The following is a 25,207-nucleotide window of genomic DNA, read 5'->3' as shown; positions in this document are numbered from 1 at the left end:
TCTTGTCAACAATTATACATTATTTTAGCATTTCTTAAATACCAGAAATAACACTAAGAGCCCTATAAACCCCTACTGGAACTCACCTGTCCACTTGAATTCGGTGTAAGTGTCTGCTGTATCTCTTTCTTCCCGTTCGCCGTGGAGTTAGGGAAGTTGGGGCTGAAAACCATGAGATCATTCTTGGCGGTGCCTTCCCCTACACACAAGTTCCGGCTCTGGCGTTGGGAATAGGACCAACTCCCCACTTCGCTCGCGCACACCACAGTGGCTTTCCCAGGCCCGCACATCACTTCCGGACCCGGGCGGCATCTCAGGCCAACGTACACGACAATCACCAGCACAAACAGCCCGGACACCGAGCAAATGGCGATCATTAAAGACACGTTCATGTCAACCAAGGGCCCTTCGCTCCCGCCCCTTGGCCTCGAGTCCCATTTCACAGCCTGGGGACTCTCCACCAGGGACAGGCCGACAGTGGCTGTTGCGGACAGCGACGGCTCCCCATGGTCCTTCACCAGGATCACGAGTCTCTGGCTGGGGCCGTCCGCCTCCTCCAAGGCCCGTGTCGTGCTGATCTCCCCGCTGTACACACCCACCTGGAAAGGCCCCGCAGCCCCGGGCTCCTGCACTTCGTAGCGAAGCCACGCGTTGTAGCCGGAATCCGCATCCATCGCTCGGATCTTGCCCACCACGTGCCCTGCCCGGCCGACAGCGGAACCAGCTCGGGCCCTGGCGAGCCGCGGACCGAGCCAGCCGGGGACACTGCGGGCGCGTTGTCATTTGCATCCAGGACAAAGAGCTGCACAGTCACGTTCCCGCACAGCGACGGCAACCCGGCGTCCCTCGCGCTCACCTGGAACTGCAGCACTTGCAGCTCCTCGTAGTCCAAGGGCTGCAGGGCATAGATGTGCCCGCTCTCCGAGTGCACCGAGATGTAGCTGGACAGGGGCTGCTCTCCCACACTTCGCTCCACCACCGAGTAGCTCACAAAGGCGTTTTCCCGCAGGTCCGGGTCCGAGGCCGACACGGTCAAGAGATGGGCCCCGGGCGGGTTGTTTTCCTTCACAAATACCGTGTAAACTGGCTGAGGGAAAGCGGGGGCGTTATCGTTCACATCCGAGATAGCCACCAAAATGCTGCTGCTGGCCGAGAGAGACGGGGCCCCCTCGTCTCTAGCTGTCACCACGATCTTATATTCAGACACTCGCTCCCGATCCACGGCCTCCGCCAGCACCAGCGAGTGATAATTCTTAAAGGTGGAGACGAGCCGAAAGGGCAGGTCCGGGGGGATGGAGCAGGTGACTCTGCCGTTGTCTCCCGAGTCCCGGTCAGAGACGCCAATAAGAGCCACCACTGTCCCCGGGGGAGCGTCCTCCGGCACCGGCAGGGAAAGAGAAGTCACGGACAGCTCAGGGGCGTTATCGTTCACGTCTAAAACTTCTATCAAAATTTTGCAATGTCCGACCATTGGAGCGTGACCTTCATCTGTAGCTCGGACTTGAATTTCATACAATTTAGTACCTTCAAAATCCAATTCTCCTTTGATTCTAATTTCTCCAGTATGAGAATCTATTCTGAACGTGTCTTTTACTTCGGGAACAATAAGAGTATTAAAGGAATATGCAATATCCTTATTAATCCCCTCATCCAAATCGGTGGCATTGAGTTTGATGACTAACTCCCCAACCGTTGTGTTTTCCGTTAAACTGACCTCATACACGGATTGACTAAAGACAGGCACGTTATCATTCACATCCAGTACCGTGATCACCAGCTGAACTGTGCCGGTGAGCTCCGGTTTGCCCCAATCTGTGGCCGTGAGTAATAAATTATGAAGAGGGATTTCCTCTCTGTCAAGTGACTTCCTTAACACTAGCTCAGGAGATTTGCTTTTGTCGTTTTTCTTTTGTACATCTAGAGTGAAAAATTCATTAGAGCTCAGTTTATAGGTTAGCTGAGAGCTTCTACCAATATCTGCGTCTGAAGCGCCGTCTAGTGGGAAACATGAACCCGGCAGTCTTGATTCTGATATAAACAGATTTAATTCATTTACGGGGAACACAGGAGCATTGTCATTTATATCCTGTATCTCCACATCCACGTGAAATATCCTCAGGGGTTTGTCCACTATCACCTCCAGGTCAATGGCGCACAGGGGGCTCTGGCCGCACAGCTCTTCCCTGTCTAGTTGCGAATTCACAAACAAAACACCGTTCCGCAAATTTACCTCAAAATAGTCTCTCCTGCCGCTGGAGACCATCCGGAACATCCGAGACACCAGCTCTGCCACCTCCAGCCCCAGGTCCTGGGCCAGGCGGCCCACAAAAGTGCCGTGTTTGGATTCCTCCGGCACGGAATAACGGACCTGGGCGCTGCCCACCTCCCAGGCCGTGTGCAACAGAACCAGCCGCAGCAGCTGCCTGGTTACCAGGGAGTCTCGCCGGAAAACAGCCATCGCAGAAACACTCCTTTCAAAATGCTCTGGCTAAGACGTGGCGAATGCAAATAATTTTAAAATATATTTTAAGCCTTGTTTTTGCAAACTGCTCCGTCTAATCCCTCTGCTTCCGGTTTGATCCGCCCTTTGATATTGATGTGGTTCGCAGTACAAACCACGGAGGGGCTTTCTATTTCTTTCTCACTGACGACCTTTTGGGTCTGTAGCGAACACCGATGTGATTAAATGTAGAAATGCAACATAATTGTTATGATTATTTTTATTTCATATGCTTGTATTTTTCTTATTGTTCTTATTCTTGTCCCTTTTCCAGAATATGTTTACAATACGTTTTTAAATTGTATAGAAATACGCGTATTTTAATTTGTGATAACTTAGGGTATATTGAAATACATTGTTTTTATTATATATTCAGTGGTAACATTAGTAGCCCCTGTGTGCCGATAACGCTTCTTTTCATTGTATGAGACTTTATCATGTTCAGTGTTTATTTTCTGTTGTGATGACTTCAGAATATGAGCCCCTTAAAAAACTGCGACCTTCAAAACAACTGGAGGGTTTATGAAATACATAATTTGGTTTATCATCTTATAACCTGTCTGTTTTTCTGTTATTTTATCTTCGTTATCATGTATGTACGCGGCACATTTACATTCTACTATACAGATACCGAGCATCGATTCCCTGCCTACACTCTAAGTACTTAGTCCTGTATCTTTAATTCTTAGGAGCTGATTCGTACCTACTAAACCTCAGTGGCGTTACTGGGATCAGTAAGTAACGTGAGTAAGAGATTGCAGGGACGGGTTTAGAAGCTGATATGATGAAGTACACTTAGCTATTTAACTATTGAACGCTGTGCAATTTCTTAGTATCCATCGATCTCTATGATCACACAGAGCTGTAATCTATTTTCTTGCCGCTTGTCTCCACACAGGAAAATGCCCCCCTAATTTCTCATCTATAAAGAATAATAATTCGAAGTGCAGCGTTTGAGAGTAAGCAGAAGAGGCAAAAAATAATGGGTTGTAATTGAATTAGTATCTCTTAATTATCCTTCAGTAGTCACCATTTATTCTGTATTTTTATTATTTAAATACATGGGGGAATCATGACAATTCTTATTTCTGACTGGCATCAACACCCGCTGTGAGGAAATTCATTTTTCAGAACTTATTGGGTTTTTCCAATACATGCTTGATATTTTAAAAATTTTCCCCCATCTAAATAGTCTATTTATTATTATTGTTGTTCTTGCTGCTGCTACGAAGAAGAAGAAGAAGAAGAAGAAAGAAGAAGAAGAAGAAGAAGAAAGAAGAAGAAGAGAAGAAGAAGAAGAAGAAGAAGAAGAAGAAGAAGAAGAAGAATTTACATTCTTTTAGCAACACTCATTCTCTGGGATCCAAACTGTCTTTCAGATTCTACATAAGGATCACTCACCTGCTGGACTGGGATGTAGCAATATGTAAATTAATCACGTCAGTCAGTTTGTATTATCAATATACAACCGCTTTTAGAAGAGCAAGTGCACAGCACTATATCTAATTATAAATGCTGTGGAGAAATCCCTGGCAGATAACGATCTCCCCTCTGAGAACATTCGATGTAGATGCATTCATACAAACAGAGCACAATAATGCAAAACACATTATAGGTTCTCGTATACAATCAATTCTTTTTACATATTGTATTTAAAATATTAATTTGCATAAACTCCGATTTCATATCTGACTCTGCAGGGGCAAATTAATCGGCGTCAAGGCCCTTCTCCACTTCTTCAGCTGCGGCAATATCTTCTGTCTCTTCCACAGACTTGAACGTTTAGAAATTGTCTTCAACTTCAGTGCTGATCGGGGAATAAACAACACCTTTCTGTCTGCTTTCCCCAAATCATTCGATTAAATAATGTCTTTGCATATTTTACCTAAAATTGTCATGTAAAGTAGGTAAACAGCTACTTTAGTTATCTTGAAAAGCAACAGGTGCGCTAGCGTCTGCAATAACTACGATATGAAATGACACCAAGATTCAAGTTATTAGTACGGCACATGCACAGATTTAGATGAGGGTCTCTTCCCCACCTTTAGAAAGTCTTTTAGTCACGAGCACTGGATGGGAGTCTCTAGTATCAGACAACTGTAATCATCCAGTTTAATTTTCTAAAAAGTGAACAAAGATTAGTAGACTCTAACCCACCAAGAACATCAGTAAGTCTCAGATGTCTCCAAAGGGTCTTCTTCATGTCATTCATTTTGGAAAGCGACATATTGTCCCTTGCCAGGCCGAAAACAGTATAAGCACGGAATGAGGCTGTAGATTCTGGAAGAGTAGCTTTCTTCTTCTCAGTGCTTCGAAATCACTCCACAAATCTCTCATCTGTAGATTCGACTTTGCCCTTTATTTAACTAAAGGTCTGCAAATTAGCTAACTGAATGACAGACAAATTTAGAAGCAGAGCAGAGCTCTTCATCCAAAGCCCATACTCTATTGCTGGGCTGCTCACACGCACATGGAGGGAGAGAGGCCATCATCTTCCTGTCTATGTTCTACGACAGAAAAAAAACTTCTGCCTGGACAGGGGTTCTTGTTTTTCTAGGCAAGACACATCTCAGACACGTGCAAAGCAATTCCAGAGAGAAGGACAAAAGAAATGCTCAAAACCAAAATCAAATACTGAAAATGAAGATTAGTGGTGCTTGTATGTGCTCTGCTCCCTCATAAGGTTATTACCTCTCTTAAAATATTTTGAAAGATTAATAATTTGGAATAGTTAAGCAAAATGTGAAATCAGTCAGTAAAAGGGAAGAATATAGGATTATTTAGAAAGTATGAGATTGTTTAATGCCTAATCCCTACAAAACAATTTATGATCATTTACTTTGCATTTATCAGCATTGAATTTCATCTGCTGTTTTTTTGCCCAGTCACCTAGTTTTAGGAGATCCCTTTTAACTCTTCACAATCTGCTCTGACTTCACAATCTTGAGTAATTTTGTATTATCTGCAAACTTTGCCACCTCACTGTTTACCCCTTTTTCCAGATCATTTATGAATATGTTGAAAATAACTGGTCCCAGTACAGATCCCTGGAAAACACTATTTACCTCTCTCCATTCTGGAAACTGACCATTCATTCCTGCCTCTTGTTTCCTGTCTTTTAACCAGCAACTGAACCATGAGAGGACCTTCCCTCTTATTCCATGACAGTTTACTTTGCTTAAGAGCCTTTGGTGAGGGACCTTGTCAAAGGCTTTCTGAAAGTCCAAGTACACTGTTATCTACTGATCATCTAAAAGAATTTTAGTAGATTGGTGAGGCATGATTTCCCTTTACAAATTCCATATTGACTCTTCCCCAAAATATAATGTTAATCTACCTGATAATATTGATCTTTATTACAGTTTCAACCAATTTTCCTGGTACAGAAGCCAGGGTTGCCAGCCTGTAATTTCCATGGTCACCTCTGCAATCTTTCTAAATAATTGGTGTCACCTTAGCTATCCTCATCATCTAGCACAGAAGCTCATTTCCGTGATAGGTTACATACCATATTAGGAGTTCTGCAATTTCATATCTGAGTTTCTTCAGGCCTCTTGGGTGAATAGTCTATCCTCTAGCCCTGGTGACTTATTACTGTTTAAAGTATCAATTTGTTCCAAAACCTCCTCTATAGACACCTCAATCTGGGACAGTTCCTCAGATTTGTCACATAAAGAGAGTTGCTCAGTGTGAAAATCTCCCTCACAGTCTCTGCAATGAAGACCAATGCAAAGAATTCATTTAGCTTCTCTTAAAGGGCCTCCTCTTAGTTGAGTGCTCCTTTAGCACCTCAATTGCCCAGTGGCCACACTGGTTGTTTGGCAGCTTCCTGCTTCTGGTGTATTTTAAAATAATTTTGGCTTTTGGTTTTTATGTCTTTTCCTAGTTGCTTTTCAAATTCTTTTTTTGGCCTGCCTGATTATACTTTAACACTTGACTTGCAGAATGTATGCTCTTTTCCATTTTCTGTAGTAGGATTTAACTTCCAATTTTTACAGGATAGCTTTTTGCCTCTAAATGGACTTTTTTACTCTGTTGTTTAGTCATATTGGCATTTTTTGCTCCTCCTGCTTTGTTTTTTAATTTGGGTATTCATTTAGTCTGAGCATCTACTATGGTATTTTTTCAATGTTTTCATGCAGTTTGCAGGCATTTCACTCTTTTGGCTGTTCCTTTTAATTTCTGTTTAACTGGCTTCCTTATTTTTGTTTAGTTCCCGTTTTGGAAGTTAAATGCTAATGTGGTGGGTTTCTTTGGTATTTTCCCCCTTACACAAGGATGTTAAATTTAATTTTATTATGATAGCTATTACCCAGTGGTTCAGCTACATGACCTGTGGGACCATCTCCTGTGCTTCACTTAGAACTGTCAAGAATTCTTTCTCCTCTTGTGGGTTCCAGGACTAGCATCTTAAAGAAGCACTTATAATGGTATCTAGAAACTTAATCTCTGCAGCCTGGCTTGAGGTGATATATATCCAGTCAACATGAGGATAGTTGAAATCCCCCCTTATTATTGAGTTTTCTATTTTTATAGCCTCTCTAATCTCCTTAAGCATTTCACAATCATTGTCACCATCCTTGTCAAGTGGTTGGTAGTATATTCCTACTACTATATTATCTTATTTAAGCATGGGATTTCTAACCATAGAGATTCTATTGCACAGTTGAATTGTTTAAGATATTTACTCTGTTTGACTCTGTGCTTTTCTCACATACAGTGCCACTCCCACAGGAGCCACAACCTACTCTGTCATTACTATATATTTGTATCCAAGTACTACTGTTTCCAGAGATTGTCATCATTCCACCAAGTATCCTCATCTAATACCAATTCAAGATATCAAATTCACCATATTAATTGTCAAGGTTCCTTCCCCACTCTGAACTTTAGGGTACAGATGTGGGGACCTGCATGGACACTTCTAAGCTTAATTACTAGCTTAGATCTGGTATCGCTGCCACCACCCCCAAGTACTACCTTTTTCCCTGGGTAGTCTTGAGGGACTTCACCAATTTCCTGGTGAACACAGATCCAAACCCCTTGGATCTTAAAACAAGGAGAAATTAACCATCCCCCTCCCTTTCTCCCACCAACTCCTGGTGGATCCAGATCCAATTCCCTTGGATCTAAAAAACAAGGAAAAATCAATCAGGTATTAAGAAAAAGGCTTTTAATTAAAGAAAAGAAAGGTAAAAGAAAACCCTCTGGGAGAGATTAGCATACCAGCTACTCTCACAGACAACAGATTCCAAACACAGAGGATGTTCCCCTGGGCAAAACTTAGTTACACAAAAAAATTACCCAAATACCCAATTTTGATCATTCCCTAATGGTACCAAGACAAGTTACAAAGAAAATAAACATAAAACTATTTATCCCTTTCTAAAACTTTCTACTCTGATAAGAGGCTGGTTCCTTGATCTTTTTCACTGGGGCTGAAACTGAAACTCTAAAGAAAAACTTCCCTCCTTCCTTTGGAAACATCTTGTTCCCCCATTGGTTCCTCTGGTCAGGTGTCAGCTAGGCTAGGCAACTTCTTAATCCTTTACAGGTAAAAGAGGCATTAACCCCTAACTATCTGTTTATGACATTAGTATTTAGACTTTTAGCATTTTCATATGAGCACCTATAAAATTTGTCACTTTTTAGTTATCTGCCTTCATGTGATGTAACTGAATGGGACTTTTTTTCATTTGACTGTGTCTCTTCACTTTCTATCAGTACTACATGAAATAAACAAGAACTTTAAAAATCTCATCTTAATTTTTTCTTACTGAAAAAGCGACACTTAAAATGCCCAACAGATGAGGACATGTTACAGACAATGTCTCAATTTCAGATTTTAAAAAATACCAAGTAAGCAGGGCCCGCTTTAGGCCCATTCGACCGATTCCCTAGAATCGGGGCTCCGCCTTAGGCCCTTTTGAATTTTTTTAATTCACTCCCGCGCCCCTGGCCAGAGCGCTGACAGGAGCGCCGCAAGCCCCGCGGCCCCGCTCTCCAGGCCGGAGCGCAGCAAGCCCAGCGGCCCCGCAACCCCGGCCGGAGCTCAGGTCAGAGCGCAGCAAGCTCAGCTGCCCACCTCTCCCGGCGGGTAATCTGAAGTGCTGGCGAAGACTGGGAGCGCTGCCCGGCGAGCACAAGCCTCGCCCCCCCCCCGGAATCGGGCCCTGCACCTGCTAAAGCCGGCCCTGCAAGTACGGACTCACCTTTCCAACGTAATTTTGTGTAAACTAATGCTTCTTTTCTGTGGCTTGAGGGACATTGGGATTATCAACAATGAAAACATTTCTGGGTGAGATTTTGCTCAAATGCAAATGTTTTTTAGAGTTTTTTAAGAAAAAAACAAATTCACACGAAGGACATATGAGGATGTTTTCACGAACACCATGCAAACCTAAATTTGCAAAATAGGTTACTGCGAAGTATAGGATCACTGAGAAAAGAAACACACTGGAACAACCAGACTTTCTTATCAACCACACAAATGCTGAAAGTCATAATATACATAGAGAAAATCCAGGGTAGATTTCTTTAAAATATATAGGTCTGAAGAAATTGAAATTAGTGAAAGGGAATTGGACTCTAACATAAATACGTGTCGCCTAACATGTGCTAGTATGATCATATCTATTTCCACCAATGGAAAAGATGTTCACCATTTATTTTAAAATACTAGTATGATTTTTTTAAATGAACAACTTTATCCTTAAATTTGCAACCGCTAAGGAGTTTACGTCGATTCATACTATTAATAAAAAAGCTGTTCCCATAACAAATTACCGCTCACCTGCTTTCCAATAGCCCGTCTGGGAAATTTTCTTAAACGCGATTTCTACGTAAATCATGATTTTCACCTAGACCCCATTATGAAATCCTAAAACTGTAGCTAATATAAAAATCCTGTAAAAACGTTTATATCTCATATATTTTTGTGAATGAACTACAAGACTAACCTGTCCATCACAGATTAACTGCTCCCGTGTCCAGTTCCCCTCAATCTTCGAAGAGGGAGGGAAGTTGGGGCTGAAAACCATGAGATCATTCTTGGCGGTGCCTTCCCCTACACACAAGTTCCGGCTCTGGCGCTGGGAATAGGACCAACTCCCCACTTCGCTCGCGCACACCACAGTGGCTTTCCCAGGCCCGCACATCACTTCCGGACTCGGGTGGCATCTCAGGCCAACGTACACGACAATTACCAGCACAAACAGCCCGGACACCGAGCAAATGGCGATTATTAAAGACATGTTCATGTCAACCAAGGGCCCTTCGCTCCCGCCCCTTGGCCTCGAGTCCCATTTCACAGCCTGGGGACTCTCCACCAGGGACAGGCTGACAGTGGCTGTCACGGACAGCGACGGCTCCCCATGGTCCTTCACCAGGATCACGAGTCTCTGGCTGGGGCCGTCCGCCTCCTCCAAGGCCCGTGTCGTGCTGATCTCCCCGCTGTACACACCCACCCGGAAAGGCCCCGCAGCCCTGGGCTCCTGCACTTCGTAGCGAAGCCACGCGTTGTAGCCGGAATCCGCATCCACCGCTCGGATCTTGCCCACCACGTGCCCAGCGCCGGCCGACAGCGGAACTAGCTCGGGCCCTGGCGAGCCGCGGACCGAGCCAGCCGGGGACACTGCGGGCGCGTTGTCATTTGCATCCAGGACAAAGAGCTGCACAGTCCCGTTCCCGCACAGCGACGGCAACCCGGCGTCCCTCGCGCTCACCTGGAACTGCAGCACTTGCAGCTCCTCGTAGTCCAAGGGCTGCAGGGCATAGATGTGCCCGCTCTCCGAGTGCACCGAGATGTAGCTGGACAGGGGCTGCTCTCCCACACTTCGCTCTACCACCGAGTAGCTCACAAAGGCGTTTTCCCTCAGGTCCGGGTCCCAGGCAGACACGGTCAAGAGATGGGCCCCGGGCGGGTTGTTTTCCTTCACAAATACCGTGTAAACGGGCTGAGGGAAAGCGGGGGCGTTATCGTTCACATCCGAGATCGCCACCAAAATGCTGCTGCTGGCCGAGAGAGACGGGGCCCCTTCGTCTCTGGCTGTCACCACGATCTTATATTCAGACACTCGCTCCCGATCCACGGCCTCCGCCAGCACCAGCGAGTGATAATTCTTAAAGGTGGAGACGAGCCGAAAGGGCAGGTTCGGGGGGATGGAGCAGGTGACTTTGCCGTTGTCTCCCGAGTCCCGGTCAGAGACGCTAATGAGAGCCACCACTGTCCCCGGGGGAGCGTCCTCCGGAACCGGCAGGGAAAGGGAAGTCACGGCCAGCTCAGGGGCGTTATCGTTCACGTCTAACACTTCCACCAAAATATTGCAGTGCCCAGCCAAGGGATGCGGATTTTTATCTGTAGCCTCGATTTGAATCTCGTGTAAACTAGCGTCTTCGAAGTCCAGTTTTCCATTCACTCTCAGTTCACCACTCTTTGAATCTATGCTAAACATGGAGCTTTCAGTGATCGGAGTGACACTGCGAACTGAATATATAATATCATTATTTATTCCCTCATCCGAATCTGTAGCGTTGAGTTTAATTACTAGTGATCCGTTTGGAGCATTTTCTAGTAACTGGACTTTATAAAGTGACTGATTAAATACAGGCGCGTTATCATTCACATCTAGCACCGTGACCACCAGCTGAACTGTGCCGGTGAGCTCTGGTTTGCCCCCGTCTGTGGCAGTGAGTAATAAACTGTGCTCAGGGGTTTCCTCTCTGTCCAATGGTTTCCTTAATACAAGGACTAACGATTTACTTTTTTCATCGTTCGTTCGCATGTCTACAGTAAAATGTTTACTTGGGCTGAGTTTATAAATTAGCACAGAGTTTGTACCAATATCTGCATCTGAAGCGCCCTCTAGTGGGAAACGTGAGTCGGGTAATCTCGATTCTAAAATAAACAGATTTTCTTTATTTTCAGGGAACACAGGAGCATTGTCATTTATATCCTGTATCTCCACTTCCACGTGAAATATCCTCAGGGGTTTGTCCACTATCACCTCCAGGTCAATGGTGCACAGGGGGCTCTGGCCGCACAGCTCTTCCCTGTCTAGTCGCGAATTCACAAACAAAACGCCGTTCTGCAAATTTACCTCAAAATAGTCTCTCCTGCCGCTGGAGACCATCCGGAACATCCGAGACACCAGCTCCGCCGCCTCCAGCCCCAGGTCCTGGGCCAGGCGGCCCACAAAGGTGCCGTGTTTGGATTCCTCCGGCACGGAATAACGGACCTGGGCGCTGCCCACCTCCCAGGCCGTGTGCAACAGAACCAGCCGCAGCAGCTGCCTGGTTACCAGGGAGTCTCGCCGGAGAAAAGCCATCGCGGACACAGGGCGGTGTCGCTTATCCAATAAAATCCCAGGTTACGCCAGATAATAAGTATGCTTTAATATATCCGGCCACGTCTATGTAGAGGTTTAATTCAAGTACAATGTCAGGCAATCTTGGTGAATATCTGATTTGCTGCAGTTTTTAGTATGGGGATGGGGGGGAGGAGCTGTATTTTTCCCTTTTTATGAAAACGTATTTTTAGTCAACAGCGGCACCTTGTGACATAAATATATAAAGTCCGGTACTAGCTATTCTTTTTCCTTATATTTAATTACTCTTAACTTAACTTTCCTCTTTTCATGGGCACTGTTTAATCATTTGTCCGAGGCCTCATATACTGATCTTCCAAATAGTTCCCCCTTTACTTTTCTGAAGGAAAGAAATCGCTTAAATTATGTTTATGATTTTATTGGTAAATATCAACTATTTTGAACAAGTTTTTGAAGATTTTCTTGACATCTGACCTTAACTTCAGAGCAGACAATCGTCAAAGATCTGGAACAAGTCTAATACTTGGAAGTTTCTTTCATAAATTCTGTTTTGTTGAGGTGTGACTGTTGAAACTGCTGTGGTTAAGATCGCTGCAAACAATATTATATTCGTGATATTTAGTTTAATGTCTAACTTAATTGTATATCATACTTGTTTTCACTTTGGCAAACAGAGAGTCTCTATAACAGGTGCATATGGATCTTACATATATTGGAATGCAGACTGGAATAAAGTAGTGATGAATATATAACAGAGACAAGATAGGTGAGGTAGTATCTTTTATTGGATCAACTTATGTTGGTGGAAAGGTCAAGATTTCGGGATTCACAGAGCTTTTCCTAAGATCTGGAGAAGATAAGCAGATTGCCCAAGCTAAATACCCGGTGGAACTTATCCTTATGCATAAGGGGTTCACACAGGTTTCAGGAGAAAGAAGAGCTCTGTGAAACTTAAAAGTGTGTCCTTTCCACCAACATAAGTTGGTCCAATAAAATACATTTAATTACCTCATCTACCTTTTCTCTATCATATCCTAGGACAAACTCGGCTCCAGCAACAATGCAAACAATTATGGATGTAAGCAGAGTCAGGATAAGCTCTACCCTGACATCTGGTGGAAAGAATTTCAGAAAGTGTATTTGCATAGGCACGCCTACCCCATCCCAGGCTGCCGAGCTGTGGGACTGCTTTGTGACAAATGACTCAACCTCAGTTGGGTGGTACTTGCTAGACAAGGGACATGGGTTCCAAAACCCAGTGAATTGAGAGAGGCTGGGGACAGGTATTTGTGCCCGGTGGTGCAGTCTCCTTGTGGAGCCAGAAGCACCAGTTCTACCCCTTCCTCTCTCCACTGTGGAATGTCAGAGTTTATTTTTTATTCCCATAAGAATCTAGATACAGGTTACTGAGTGGAACTCACTTTGGGCTAATGGTGCACTAGCACTGGGGCTCCCCTACTATGAGCTGAAATCACTAAAGAGCTGAAATTACTGAGCTGAGAGCACTGAGTACTGTGCTAACTAGTGGGGGAGCCTGAAGCTATACTGTGGAACAGAGCAGCTGGCGAAGTGGAGCAGTTTGTGGGGACGGCTGGAGCGGATCACGGGACAGCTGGTGGAGCAGAGCGGCTGGCAGAGTGGAGTAGCTGTGGGACGAGTGGAGTGGCCCACAGAGCGAGCGGAGCCGAGCAGTTTGCAGGGACAACTGGAGCAGCTCACAGGACAGCTGGTGGAGCAGAACAGCTGGTGGAGCGGAGCAGTTTGTGAGGACGGCTGGAGGAGCAGAGTGGAGCGGCTGGTAAAGTGGAGCAGTTCGTGGAGAAGGCGGGAGCAGAACCCACGGAGAGGCAGGGCAGTTGGCCCCGGACCACGTAAGGTGCCCCTTTCTACCCAGGCTGGGGGGAGGGACCTCTGCAGATAGACTCTTGAACTTTGGGGCTGCACTGACCCAGGACAGAGACTTTTGGACTGTGGGACTTTTGGGACTGTGGGTGATTTGGGGGTTGCTGGACTCAAGAGCCCAGGAAAGAGGACACAGCCCAATTTCCTGGGGTGGGTCTTTGCTCACGGTTTGGTCTATGAACTCTAGTTGAGGTGTTTTCCCAATTTAGTGTTTGTTGTTTATCTCGTGTAATTAAACCTTTTCTGCTACACCGAGACTCTATGCTTGCGAAAGGGGAAACATTGCCTCTTTGAGGTGCCTAGGGGTGTGTGTAAGATTTTCCCAGGTCACTGGGTGGGGGCTCGAGCTGGTTTGGCATTGGGTTATTGAAATGGAACCCCTGGATACTGAACCTGGCCCTTGTTGCTGCCAACTCAGAGGGGCAGAAGGGTTACATGAATATATATGCTGCTGCCCATTAAGTTCATTTGGTGGCCCCTAGTTCTTATATTATGGGAACAAGTAAATAACTTTTCCTTTTTCACTTTCTCCACACCACTCATGATTTTATATACCTCTATCATATCCTCCCTTAGTCTCCTCTCTTCCAAGTTGAAAAATCCTACCCTCTTTAAACTCTCCTTATATGGGACCCTCTCCAACCCCCTAATCATTTTAGTTGCCCTTCTCTGAACCTTTTCTAATGCCTGTATATCTTTTTTGAGATGAGGAGACCACATCTGTATGCAATATTCAAGATGTGGACATACCATGGATTTATGTAAGTGCAATAAGATATTCTCCATCTTATTCTCTATCCCTTTTTTAATTATTCCTATCATCCTGTTTGCTTTTTTGACTGACATTGCACACTGCATGGACTGTCTTCAGAGAACTATCGATGATGACTCCAAGATCTCTTTCCTGATTAGTTGTAGCTAAATTAGCCTCCATCATATTATATGTATAATTGGGGTTATTTTTTCCAGTGTGCATTATTTTACATTTAGCCACATTAAATTTCATTTATCATTTTGTTGCCCAATCACTTAGTTTTGTGAGATCTTTTTGAAGTTCTTCACAGTCTGCTTTGGTCTTAACTATCTTGAGCATTTTAGTATCATCTGCAAACTTTGTTTACCCCTTTCTCCAGATCATTTATGAATGAGTTGACTAGGATTGGTCCTAGGACTGACCCTTGGGGAACACCACTGGTTACCCCTCTCCATTTTGAAAATTTACCATTTACTCCTACTCTTTGTTCCCTGTCTTTTAACCAGTTCTCATTCACTGAAAGGATCTTCCCTCTTATTCTATGACAACTTAATTTATGTAAGAGCCTTTGGTGAGGGACATTGTCAAAAGCTGTCTGGAAATCTAAGTACACTATATCCACTGAATCCCCCTTGTCCATATGTTTGTTGACCCCTTCAAAGAACTCTAATAGATTAGTAAGACATGATTTCCCTTTACATAAACCATATTGACTTTTGCCCAACAAGTTATGTTCTTCTATGTGTCTGAATTTTGTTCTTTACTATTGTTTCAACTAATTTGCCCAGTACAGACATTAGACTTACTGGTCTGTAATTGACGGGATCACCTCAAGAGCCCTTTTTAAATATTGGCATTACATTAGCTATCTTCCAGTCATTGGTTACAGAAGCTGATTTAAAGGACGGGTTACAAACCCTAGTTAATAGTTCTGCAATTTCACATCTGAGTTTTTTCAGAACTCTTGGGTGAATGCCATCTGGTCCCAGTGACTTGTTACTGTTGTGTTAAGCTTATCAATTAATTCCAAAACCTCCTCTAATGACATTTCAATCTGTGACAATTCCTCAGATTTGTCACCTACAAAGGACAGCTCAGGTTTGGGAATCTCCCTAACCTCCTCAGTGGTGAAGACTGAAGCAAAGAATTCATTTAGTTTCTCCGCAATGACTTTATCATCTTTAAGTGCTCCTTTTGTATCTGGATCGTCCAGGGACCCCACTGGTTGTTTAGCAGGTTTTCTGCTTCTGTTGCACTTAAAAACATTTTGTTATTACCTTTTGAGTTTTTGGCTAGCTGTTCTTCAAACTCCTATTTATTATTTATTACATTTTTACACTTAATTTGGCAGTGTTTACTCTCCTTTCTATTTACCTCACTAGGATTTGACTTCCACATTTTAAAAGATGCCTTTTATCTCTCACTGCTTCTTTTACACTGGCCATAGATGAGCTAATTCCAGTCTTGTCTCATTATATTTCAATACATATAAGTTAGTTGTTGTGAAGTGAATGTGAAAACACATTGAAATAGTTCCCCTTTGCATCTCTGGGGCTCATTTTATTTTGCAAGATGATATATTTCAGAATAAAATTTCCCCTTGGCGTCAGTTCATTCTCTGCGTTCTTTTTACAGGCTTCTTGATACAATACGACATTTTATAAATTCTCTATTTTTCTATGCAAATAACCAAGTGGTGGTCACGTGACCCCAGGTTCTGACAGCTCTGTATAGCCACAATTCTGCTCCTGAGCACTCGTCGTCCTCCCAGAAAGAAACCTAAATGCCCTCACATCCCTCCAGAGCACTGTCTCGTCAACACAGGCGACGAAACCATGGAATCGATTCCAATTGCTATTCGCTCCTAATCAGAATCTATTTCACAGTGGGCTTCCCATAGCCACACCCACAGAGCTCCGTGGAGGAGATATCCAGGCTGGCGTATTAACTGAATGAAAGAATACCCAAAATGTAATTCGAATGGAACACCTGAATCATTCAAAATAGGTTGGTGCTGTTTCAGCTTCCCTTAAAGACATTAAACGATATCAAGGTCTTACAGGAAAGGCTGGTGGAAGCTGAAGCTCAATTAAAGGGGAGAGGAACTTGAGGATAGAAAACTGGCAGGAGGCATAAAGATCGGCAAGATTCAGAATGACTAATTAAAAGTATTTACCAAAGTGGATGATGTGGAGTGGAAGACAGAGTCTGGACTTCAAATCTGCATTTAACGGGTTTATCAGAAGAAAAGGGAAGCAGTAACATGCTCTGCAGCTTATGGGCTCCCCTGTTTAAGATTTATTTTCTGTTAAGGGCTTCCCACCTGTTATTGATCTTAAAGGCCCTCCAAAGGCCAGGAGACTAAAATTACTCCAGGAAAAAGGCCTAACACGGTGATCATGAAATGTTTAAAATTCCAGGATCGGGAAAAGATTCTTCATCTGAAGAAAGGAATGTTGTCTATCACACTCTGTAAGTAACTCGGGTATTTCGCATGTCAGTGCAGAAACCCTATCTAAAAGAATGTTATGTATTTCTGTTTCAAAAATATGAATAGAAAGAGCTTTCAGATTCTGAGCTTTTAGAGGCTTTAAGCCTTTTGCGCTCTATGCTGTATTGCAGATAGTATGCTCTTCGGCACAGGGACTATCACTGATTAAATGCTTACACGGTGCACAACATGGATTTGCTTTCTACTAACATGAATTGCTGTGGGTACTTTACAGTGATAATATTTCCTTCCTTTTAAACACAAGAAGATGCCACATATTTCCCCACATAATTGTTGCAACTAGAGGTAAAGTGTCCAGGAACCCAAGAAGCCAGCATGTCATAGATACAGCATTTTTCTTTAAAAAAAAGAATCTTAAATCAGAGTTTAACAATGAAGTAGTAAGTGTGTCATATCGTGTGTCACCCCTGCCCTGTAACCTGGGCTGCTTTGCGATGTCTTGCTGTTGTAGCCTTCACCTGGACACCTCACAACCAGCCACCAGCATTCAGATCACTCTTAGATGTGTTTGTGTAATTGCAGCCTGCCAGTCACACCCTTGCTCTCACCAGTCTTGGTTATACAGCAGGGTTATCCCAATACACTTCAGGTCCTGGGCTTTCCCCCAGAAATGTATGTTTCGTACTTCTCAGCCCTCTCCTTAACAATCCAAATATGAAAGAGCCATAACTTTAAACTCACACAGGCCAGATTCCACTATGAAAGCTGACTTTTCTGGAACACCAGCATCTAAGAGAATTTGCCTATGCCCTCGAGTCAAATCCAAAGTATTTATTAACTTTGCATCCTCCCCCACACAACAGATCAAGTAGGTTCTCTGTCTGGGCTGTGGAGTATGGAGTATCGAGTATAGATCAAGTTAGATGATGGCATTAATCAGGATAGATTTTAATTTTCCATTGAATCTTTCTACCAGACCATGGGTTTCTAGATAACATGGGAAGGCTTCTATAAGGCTCACTCCACACAACTCCCATAGCTGTTTGAAAACTACAGACATGACATTTGGACCTTTGCCTGACAATTTTTTTCTGAGAAAACCAACTATGTTAAAATCTGCCCTTTTCTTCCAGAGATGGGGTATTATTCTGAGCCTTATCTCTCTCCTTGTCCAGGGAAGGATCACAAAAAATTCCTTGTGAGTCTCATTTATGTTAAGAGCAGACTCTGGCAAAACTATGGGACTCCAAACCCCTCCTCCAGGGACGATCTGTTACTTTCAGCTGACAAAGTGCATTTTCATGCCCCTCAAAGCCCTCCCTGTTGTCCAAGACAAGCCAGGCAAGGCAAAGCCATACTCCTTCTGACTGCAATTATGATATTAATCTGCTCAGACATGACTAAAATATCATTACAAATTAAAATGTCAGTGGGAAGTAGATCTCCAAAATTAACAACATCTCCTTTAAAATTCTTGCACTCAAGGTAGACCTTGGCCAATGGTACAGTTATAGGGAATTCAGCCAGAGCCAATTAAACTTTTACCAGAAGTCTGTCATCCTCCCTTATCAAACTTTCCTTGACCAAAATGAATTGGGATGCTAGGTCCCTCCAGAGTCCAGCCCTTACAATCTATGCCATTTACCTGAGTGTTTTTGATAAATGTGTCACTACCTCTCAAGACTCAATCCTAATATAGGTTTCAGAAGGGTAGCCACGTTAGTCTCTATCAGCAAAAACAATGAGGGGTTCTTATGGCACCTTAGAGACTAACAAATTCATTTGGGCATAAGCCTGTGTGGGCTATAACCCACTTCATCAGATGCATGGAATGAAAAATGCAGTAGGCAGATATAAATCTACAGCACATGAAAAGATGGGAGTTGCCTTACAAAGTGGGGGTATCAGTGCTAATGAGGTCCATTCAATCACGGTGGATATAGCCCATTCCAAGCAGTTGACAAAAAGGGGTGAATATCAACAGAGGGAAAAAATAATTTTTGTAGTGCTAAAGAGGCCAATTCAATCAGGGTGCATGTGGCCCATTTCCAACAGTTGACAAGAAGGTGTGAGGATCAACAGAAGAAAAATTACTTTTTGTAGTGACCCAGCCGCTCCCAGTCTTTATTCAGGCCTAATTTGATGGTGTCAAGTTTTCAAATTAATTCCAGCTCTGCAGTTTCTCGTTTAAGTCTGTTTTTGAAGTTTGTTGTTGAAGAATGGCCACTTTTAAGTCTGTTATTGAGTGTCCAAGGAGATTGAAGTGCTCTCCTACTGGTTTTTGAATGTTACAGTTCTTGATATCTGATTTGTGTCCATTTATTCTTTTGCATAGAGACTGTCCAGTTTGGCCAATGTACATGGCAGAGGGACATTGCTGGCACATGATGGCATATATCACATTGGTAGAAGTGCAGGTGAATGAGCCCCTGATGGTGTGACTGATGTGGTTAGTTCCTATGACAGTGTCCCTTGAATAGATAGGTGAACGGAGTTGGCAACGGGGTTTGTTGCAGGAATTGGTTCCTGAGTTAATGCTTCTGTTGTGTGGTGTGTAGTTGCTGGGTGAGTATTTGTTTCAGGTTGGGGGGTCATCTGTAAGTGAGGACTGGCCTGCATCCCAAGGTCTGTGAGAGTGAGGGATCATCCTTCAGGACAGGTTGTAGATCCTTGATGATGCGCTGGAGATGTTTTAGTTGGGGGCTGTAGGTCATGGCTAGTGGCATTCTCTTACCTTCTTTGTTAGGCCTGTCCTGTAGTAGGTGACTTCTGGGTACGATTCTGGCTCTGTCAATCTGTTTCTTCACTTCCCCAGGTGGGTATTGTAGTTTTAAGAATGCTTGATGAAGATCCTGTAGGTGTTTGTCTCTGTCTGAGGGATTGGAGCAAATGTGGTTGTATCTTAGGGCCCGGCTGTAAACAATGGATTGTGTGATGTAATCTGGATGAAAGCTGGAGGCATGTAGTAAGTATAGCAGTCATTAGGTTTCTGATATAGCGTGGTGTTTATGTGACCATTGCTTATTTGCACTGTAGTGTCTAAGAAGTGGATCTCTTGTGTGGACTGGTCCAGGCTCAGGTTGATGGTGGGGTAGAAATTGTTGAAATCCTGGTGGAATTCCTCAAGGGCCTCTTTCCCATGGGTCCAGATGATGAAGATGTCATCAATGTAGCACAAGTAGAGTAGGGGCACTAGGGGACGAGAGCTGAGGAAGCGTTGTTCTAAGTCAACCATAAAAATGTTGGCATGCTGTGGAGCCATGTGGTTACCTATAGCAGTGCCACTGACTTGAAGGTATAAATTGTCCCCAAATCTGAAATAGTTGTGGGTGAGGACAAAGTCACAAAGATCAGCCACCATGTCTGCCATGACATTAGCTGGGATACTGTTCCTCACCCCATTAGCTGGGATACAGGCCAGTCCTCACTTACAGATGACCCCCCAACCTGAAACAAATACTCACCCAGCAACTACACACCACACAACAGAATGTTGGTGTAGAGAGATTCTACATCAGGGTGGACAAATTTTTGGCCCGAGGGCCACATCGGGGTTGCACAACTCTATGAAGGGGTAGGGAAGACTGCCCATTATCCACCCCCTCCCACTTCCCGCCTCCTGACTGCCCCCCTCAGAACCCTCCAATCCATTCAACCCCCCCTGCTCCTTGTCCCCTGACCACCCCCTCCTGGGACCTCTGCCCCTATCCAACCCCCCTGTTCCCTGTCCCCTGACTGCCCTCCCAATCCCTATCCAAATCCCCACTCTCAGACAGGCCCCCCGGGACTCCCAACTCTCCCTGTTCCCCATCCCCTGACTGACCCCCCCAAACCTCTGTCCCATCCAACCACCCCCTCCTCCCTGACTTCCCCCCCTGACCTCCCACTCCCTTAACCAACCCTCCCAATCCCCGCCCCCTTACTAGCAGCAGGAGCTCTCAGCCACGACACCCAGCCAGAGCCAGCTGCGCTCACAACAGTGCCCAGTGGGAGAGGCAGGCCAGAGCGCAGCCTGCATGGCGGTGTGGCTGTGGGAGAGGGGGGACAGTGCGGGAGGGGCTGGGGGATAGGATCCCCAGCCGAGAGCTATGTGGCCAGGAAGGATGGTCCCGTGGGCTGGGTGTGGCCCATGGGCCATAGTTTGCCCACGTCTGTTCTCCATCCATAGTGGCTGGGATGGTAATTTTCCCTCTGTTGATACTCACACCTTCTGGTCAACTATTGGAAATGGTCCACATCCACCCTGATTGAACTGGCCTCGTTAGCAGTGACCCCCCCCCACACACACACACACTTGGTAAGGCAACTCCCATCTTTTTGTGCTGTATACTTATAGCTGCCTACCGTATTTTTCACTTCATGCACCTGATGAAGTGGGTTATGGCCCACAAAAGCTTATGTCCACATACATTTGTTAGTCTCTGAGGTGCCACAAGGACTCCTCGTTGTTAATCCTAATATAGTTTGCTAGGATTTCCTCCTGCTCCAGTCCTGCCCCGGAGCAATGTTAGTGGCACTCACTGGAGCATGTGGGGGAGTAGATCATGGTGTTACTTTAAGCCTCAGGCAATTCAGTTTTATATGATCGAGCTGTTTAGAGAGGAGATGAGTGAGAAAGGACATGATGAAAGCACATAACATAATGAATGATACAGAGGAAGGTCAGTGAAATACTCTCATTTCCCACTTCTCATATAAGAATTAGGGGGGCATTCAATAAAGCTGAGGAGGAACTAATTGTAAACTAAAAAAAGAAGCATATTTTTGCACCATGATCTATCCACCTATGGAACTCTCTACCAGGACACATTACAAGAGCTGGAGTTCACTGGGACACAGAAAAGGATTAGATGTCATCTAGATAATTTAAAGCCAGTTACTTTAGATATAATAAAATTCAACAAAAGGGACATCAAACCTAATGTTTCTGGACATAAGCCAACAGCTAAATGCCAGGAGCTACACTGAGTTTCAAGTGTAGTCAGGTTATCCCATAATTCTCCATTTTGGACATCCCTGAACCCTCCTTAGAAGCATCCCTAACTGGTAACCGTCAGAAACAAGATACCAAACAGAAGGCAATTGTTCTGATACAGCATAAATATCACTACCATTTTATTCCCAAAAATAAACTACCACTGCAATTAAAATATAGAAACTGTCCTCATAAACATCATAAACATCTCTTCTAAAGCAATACAATCAGGTTTAATTAATTTCTATTATATTTTCATGGAAAACAATCATGTCAACCCACATTAACATCTCAAAATATTTGAATACGTAATAAGAATAGAACAGATTCATGAAACTCACCTGGCCAGATGAATTTGGTGCTAGCTCCTGTTCCTTCACGGTCCCACTTTTCTCTGCACAGTTAGGGAAGTTGGGGCTGAAAACCATGAGATCATTCTTGGCGGTGCCTTCCCCTACACACAAGTTCCGGCTCTGGCGCTGGGAATAGGACCAACTCCCCACCTCGCTCGCGCACACCACGGTGGCTTTCCCAGCCCCGCACATCACTTCCGGACCCGGGTGGCATCTCAGGCCAACGTACACGACAATCACCAGCACAAACAGCCCGGACACCGAGCAAATGGTGATCATTAAAGACACGTTCATGTCAACCAAGGGCCCTTCGCTCCCGCCCCTTGGCCTCAAGTCCCATTTCACAGCCTGGGCACTCTCCACCAGGGACAGGCTGACAGTGGCTGTCGCGGACAGTGCCGGCTCCCCATGGTCCTTCACCAGGATCACGAGTCTCTGGCTGGGGCCGTCCGCCTCCTCCAAGGCCCGTGTCGTGCTGATCTCCCCGCTGTACACACCCACCCGGAAAGGCCCCGCAGCCCCGGGCTCCTGCACTTCGTAGCGAAGCCACGCGTTGTAGCCGGAATCTGCATCCACCGCTTGGATCTTGCCCACCACGTGCCCTGCGCCGGCCGAGAGCAGAACCAGCTCGGGCCCTGGCGAGCCGCGGACCGAGCCAGCCGGGGACACTGCGGGCGCGTTGTCATTTGAATCCAGGACAAAGAGCTGCACAGTCACGTTCCCGCACAGCGACGGCAACCCGGCGTCCCTCGCGCTCACCTGGAACTGCAGCACTTGCAGCTCCTCGTAGTCCAAGGGCTGCAGGGCATAGATGTGCCCGCTCTCCGAGTGCACCGAGATGTAGCTGGACAGGGGCTGCTCTCCCACACTTCGCTCCACCACCGAGTAGCTCACAAAGGCGTTTTCCCGCAGGTCCGGGTCCGAGGCAGACACGGTCAAGAGATGGGCCCCGGGCGGGTTGTTTTCCTTCACAAACACAGTATAAACTGGCTGAGGGAAAGCGGGGGCGTTATCGTTCACATCCGAGATCGCCACCAAAATGCTGCTGCTGGCCGAGAGAGACGGGGCCCCTTCGTCTCTGGCTGTCACCACGATCTTATATTCAGACACTCGCTCCCGATCCACGGCCTCCGCCAGCACCAGCGAGTGATAATTCTTAAAGGTGGAGACGAGCCGAAAGGGCAGGTCCGGTGGGATGGAGCAGGTGACTTTGCCGTTGTCTCCCGAGTCTCTGTCAGAGACGCTAATAAGAGCCACCACTGTCCCCGGGGGAGCGTCCTCCGGCACCGGCAGAGAGTGAGACGTTATTATTAACTCGGGGGCATTATCGTTAACGTCTAAAACTTCTACGAAAACATTGCAGTGCCCGGATAATGGGAAATTACCTTTGTCAGTGGCCTCTACTCGAACTTCGTGTAATTTAGTGTTTTCGAAATCCAGTTCTCCATTTACACTGATCTCTCCAGTATTTGAATCTATTCTAAAGGTGGCACTTACATGGGGTTGAGTAACACCGCGAAGTGTATATAAAATATCCTTATTAATTCCCTCATCTAAGTCGGTTGCGTTCACTTTCATTACCATTGTTCCATTAGCTGCATTTTCTAACAATCGAACCTTATAACTAGACTGGTTAAAAGAAGGCGCGTTGTCATTCACATCCAGTACCGTGATCAGCAGCTGAACTGTGCCAGCGAGCTCCGGTTTGCCACCGTCAGTGGCTGTGAGTAATAAATGATGCGCAGGGGTTTCCTCTCTGTCCAGTGATTGCTTTAAAACAAGGACTAAAGATTTACTTTGCTCTTCATTAGTTTGCACATTTATAGTGAAATGTTCACTTGGGCTGAGTTTATAGGTTAGCCGCGAGTTTGTACCAATATCTGCGTCAGACGCGCCCTCTAGCGGGAAACGCGAACCTGGAAGCGTGAGTGATTCTGCTATACTCAGGTTTTGCTCATTTACAGGGAACACAGGAGCATTGTCATTTATATCCTGTATCTCCACTTCCACGTGAAATATCTTCAGGGGTTTGTCCACTATCACCTCCAGGTCAATGGCGCACAGGGGGTTCCGCCCGCACAGCTCTTCCCTGTCTAGTCGCGAATTCACAAACAAAATGCCGCTCTGCAAATTTACCTCAAAATAGTCTCTCCTGCCGCTGGAGACCATCCGGAACATCCGAGACATCAGCTCCGCCACCTCCAGCCCCAGGTCCTGGGCCAGGCGGCCCACAAAGGTGCCGTGTTTGGATTCCTCCGGCACGGAATAACGGACCTGGCCGCTGCCCATCTCCCAGGCCGTGTGCAACAGAACCAGCCGCAGCAGCTGCCTGGTTACCAGGGAGTCTCGCCGGAGAAGAGCCATTGCGAATGCGGAGAGTGCAGGCTAACAAATAAAATTCCAATTTTTGCCAGAAAATTAATATTTACTATATCCTGCCACGTCTTTGCAAAGGTTTAATTCGAGCCGTATCAGGCAATGATGGCCAATCTCTGACTTGCTGCGGATGTTATTATGAGTACGGTGGGAGGAGCTGTATTTTCCCCTGTCTATGAAAACGCATTTTCAGTCAACAGCGACATCTTGTGATGTAAATATGAAGTCCGCTGCTAGCTATTTCTTTTCGTTATATTTAATCATCGTTCCTCCCTCCGCCGCCCCCTCATTATGGTATAAGGACTTTTGATCAACTATACTTCATTATTGGCTCTAGTCTATTTTTTTTAGGGTTGCTCTATCATCGGAAATTAATTCTCGACGGAATAATCATTAAAAGTCTGAGCAATGCCGATACTGCGGGCTGTAGTACAGACGTCTAACTTCTTTGCCATCCCAGAGTTGAAATTCTTGTAGTCTGGTATCCGCCCCCAATATTAGTGTTAGCCAAGTTAGTAATTAAATTAATGATCGCTAATGCTTGTTTTCTCTTTAGCAAAGAGGAAATC

At 45.2% G+C, this 25,207-nt stretch overlaps 3 protein-coding genes and 1 pseudogene across 3 annotated transcripts in view; all 4 read right to left on the bottom strand.

Moving 5' to 3' along the window:
• Positions 1-25,207, bottom strand: part of LOC115656387 (protocadherin alpha-C2-like) — a 302,084-nt gene that overhangs the window by 267,162 nt on the left and 9,715 nt on the right. The gene's annotated exons all lie outside the window — the stretch shown is intronic.
• On the bottom strand, positions 83-2,528 carry LOC115656087 (annotated as a pseudogene).
• LOC115656086 (protocadherin alpha-13-like) lies at positions 9,474-11,885 on the bottom strand. The gene is given in 2 exon segments (XM_030572381.1): positions 9,474-9,587; positions 9,589-11,885. Coding segments are annotated over 2 exon segments (2,352 nt in total). The 5' UTR covers positions 11,827-11,885.
• On the bottom strand, positions 22,286-24,750 carry LOC115655726 (protocadherin alpha-6-like). Its single transcript, XM_030571461.1, is given in 2 exon segments — positions 22,286-22,384; positions 22,386-24,750. Coding segments are annotated over 2 exon segments (2,340 nt in total). The 5' UTR covers positions 24,627-24,750.

Source organism: Gopherus evgoodei, chromosome 8, assembly GCF_007399415.2.
Source record: "Gopherus evgoodei ecotype Sinaloan lineage chromosome 8, rGopEvg1_v1.p, whole genome shotgun sequence".
Taxonomy (NCBI): domain Eukaryota; kingdom Metazoa; phylum Chordata; order Testudines; family Testudinidae; genus Gopherus; species Gopherus evgoodei.
The sequence above is the reverse complement of the archived record's forward strand: the minus strand, read 5'-3'. Positions and strand labels throughout refer to the sequence as shown.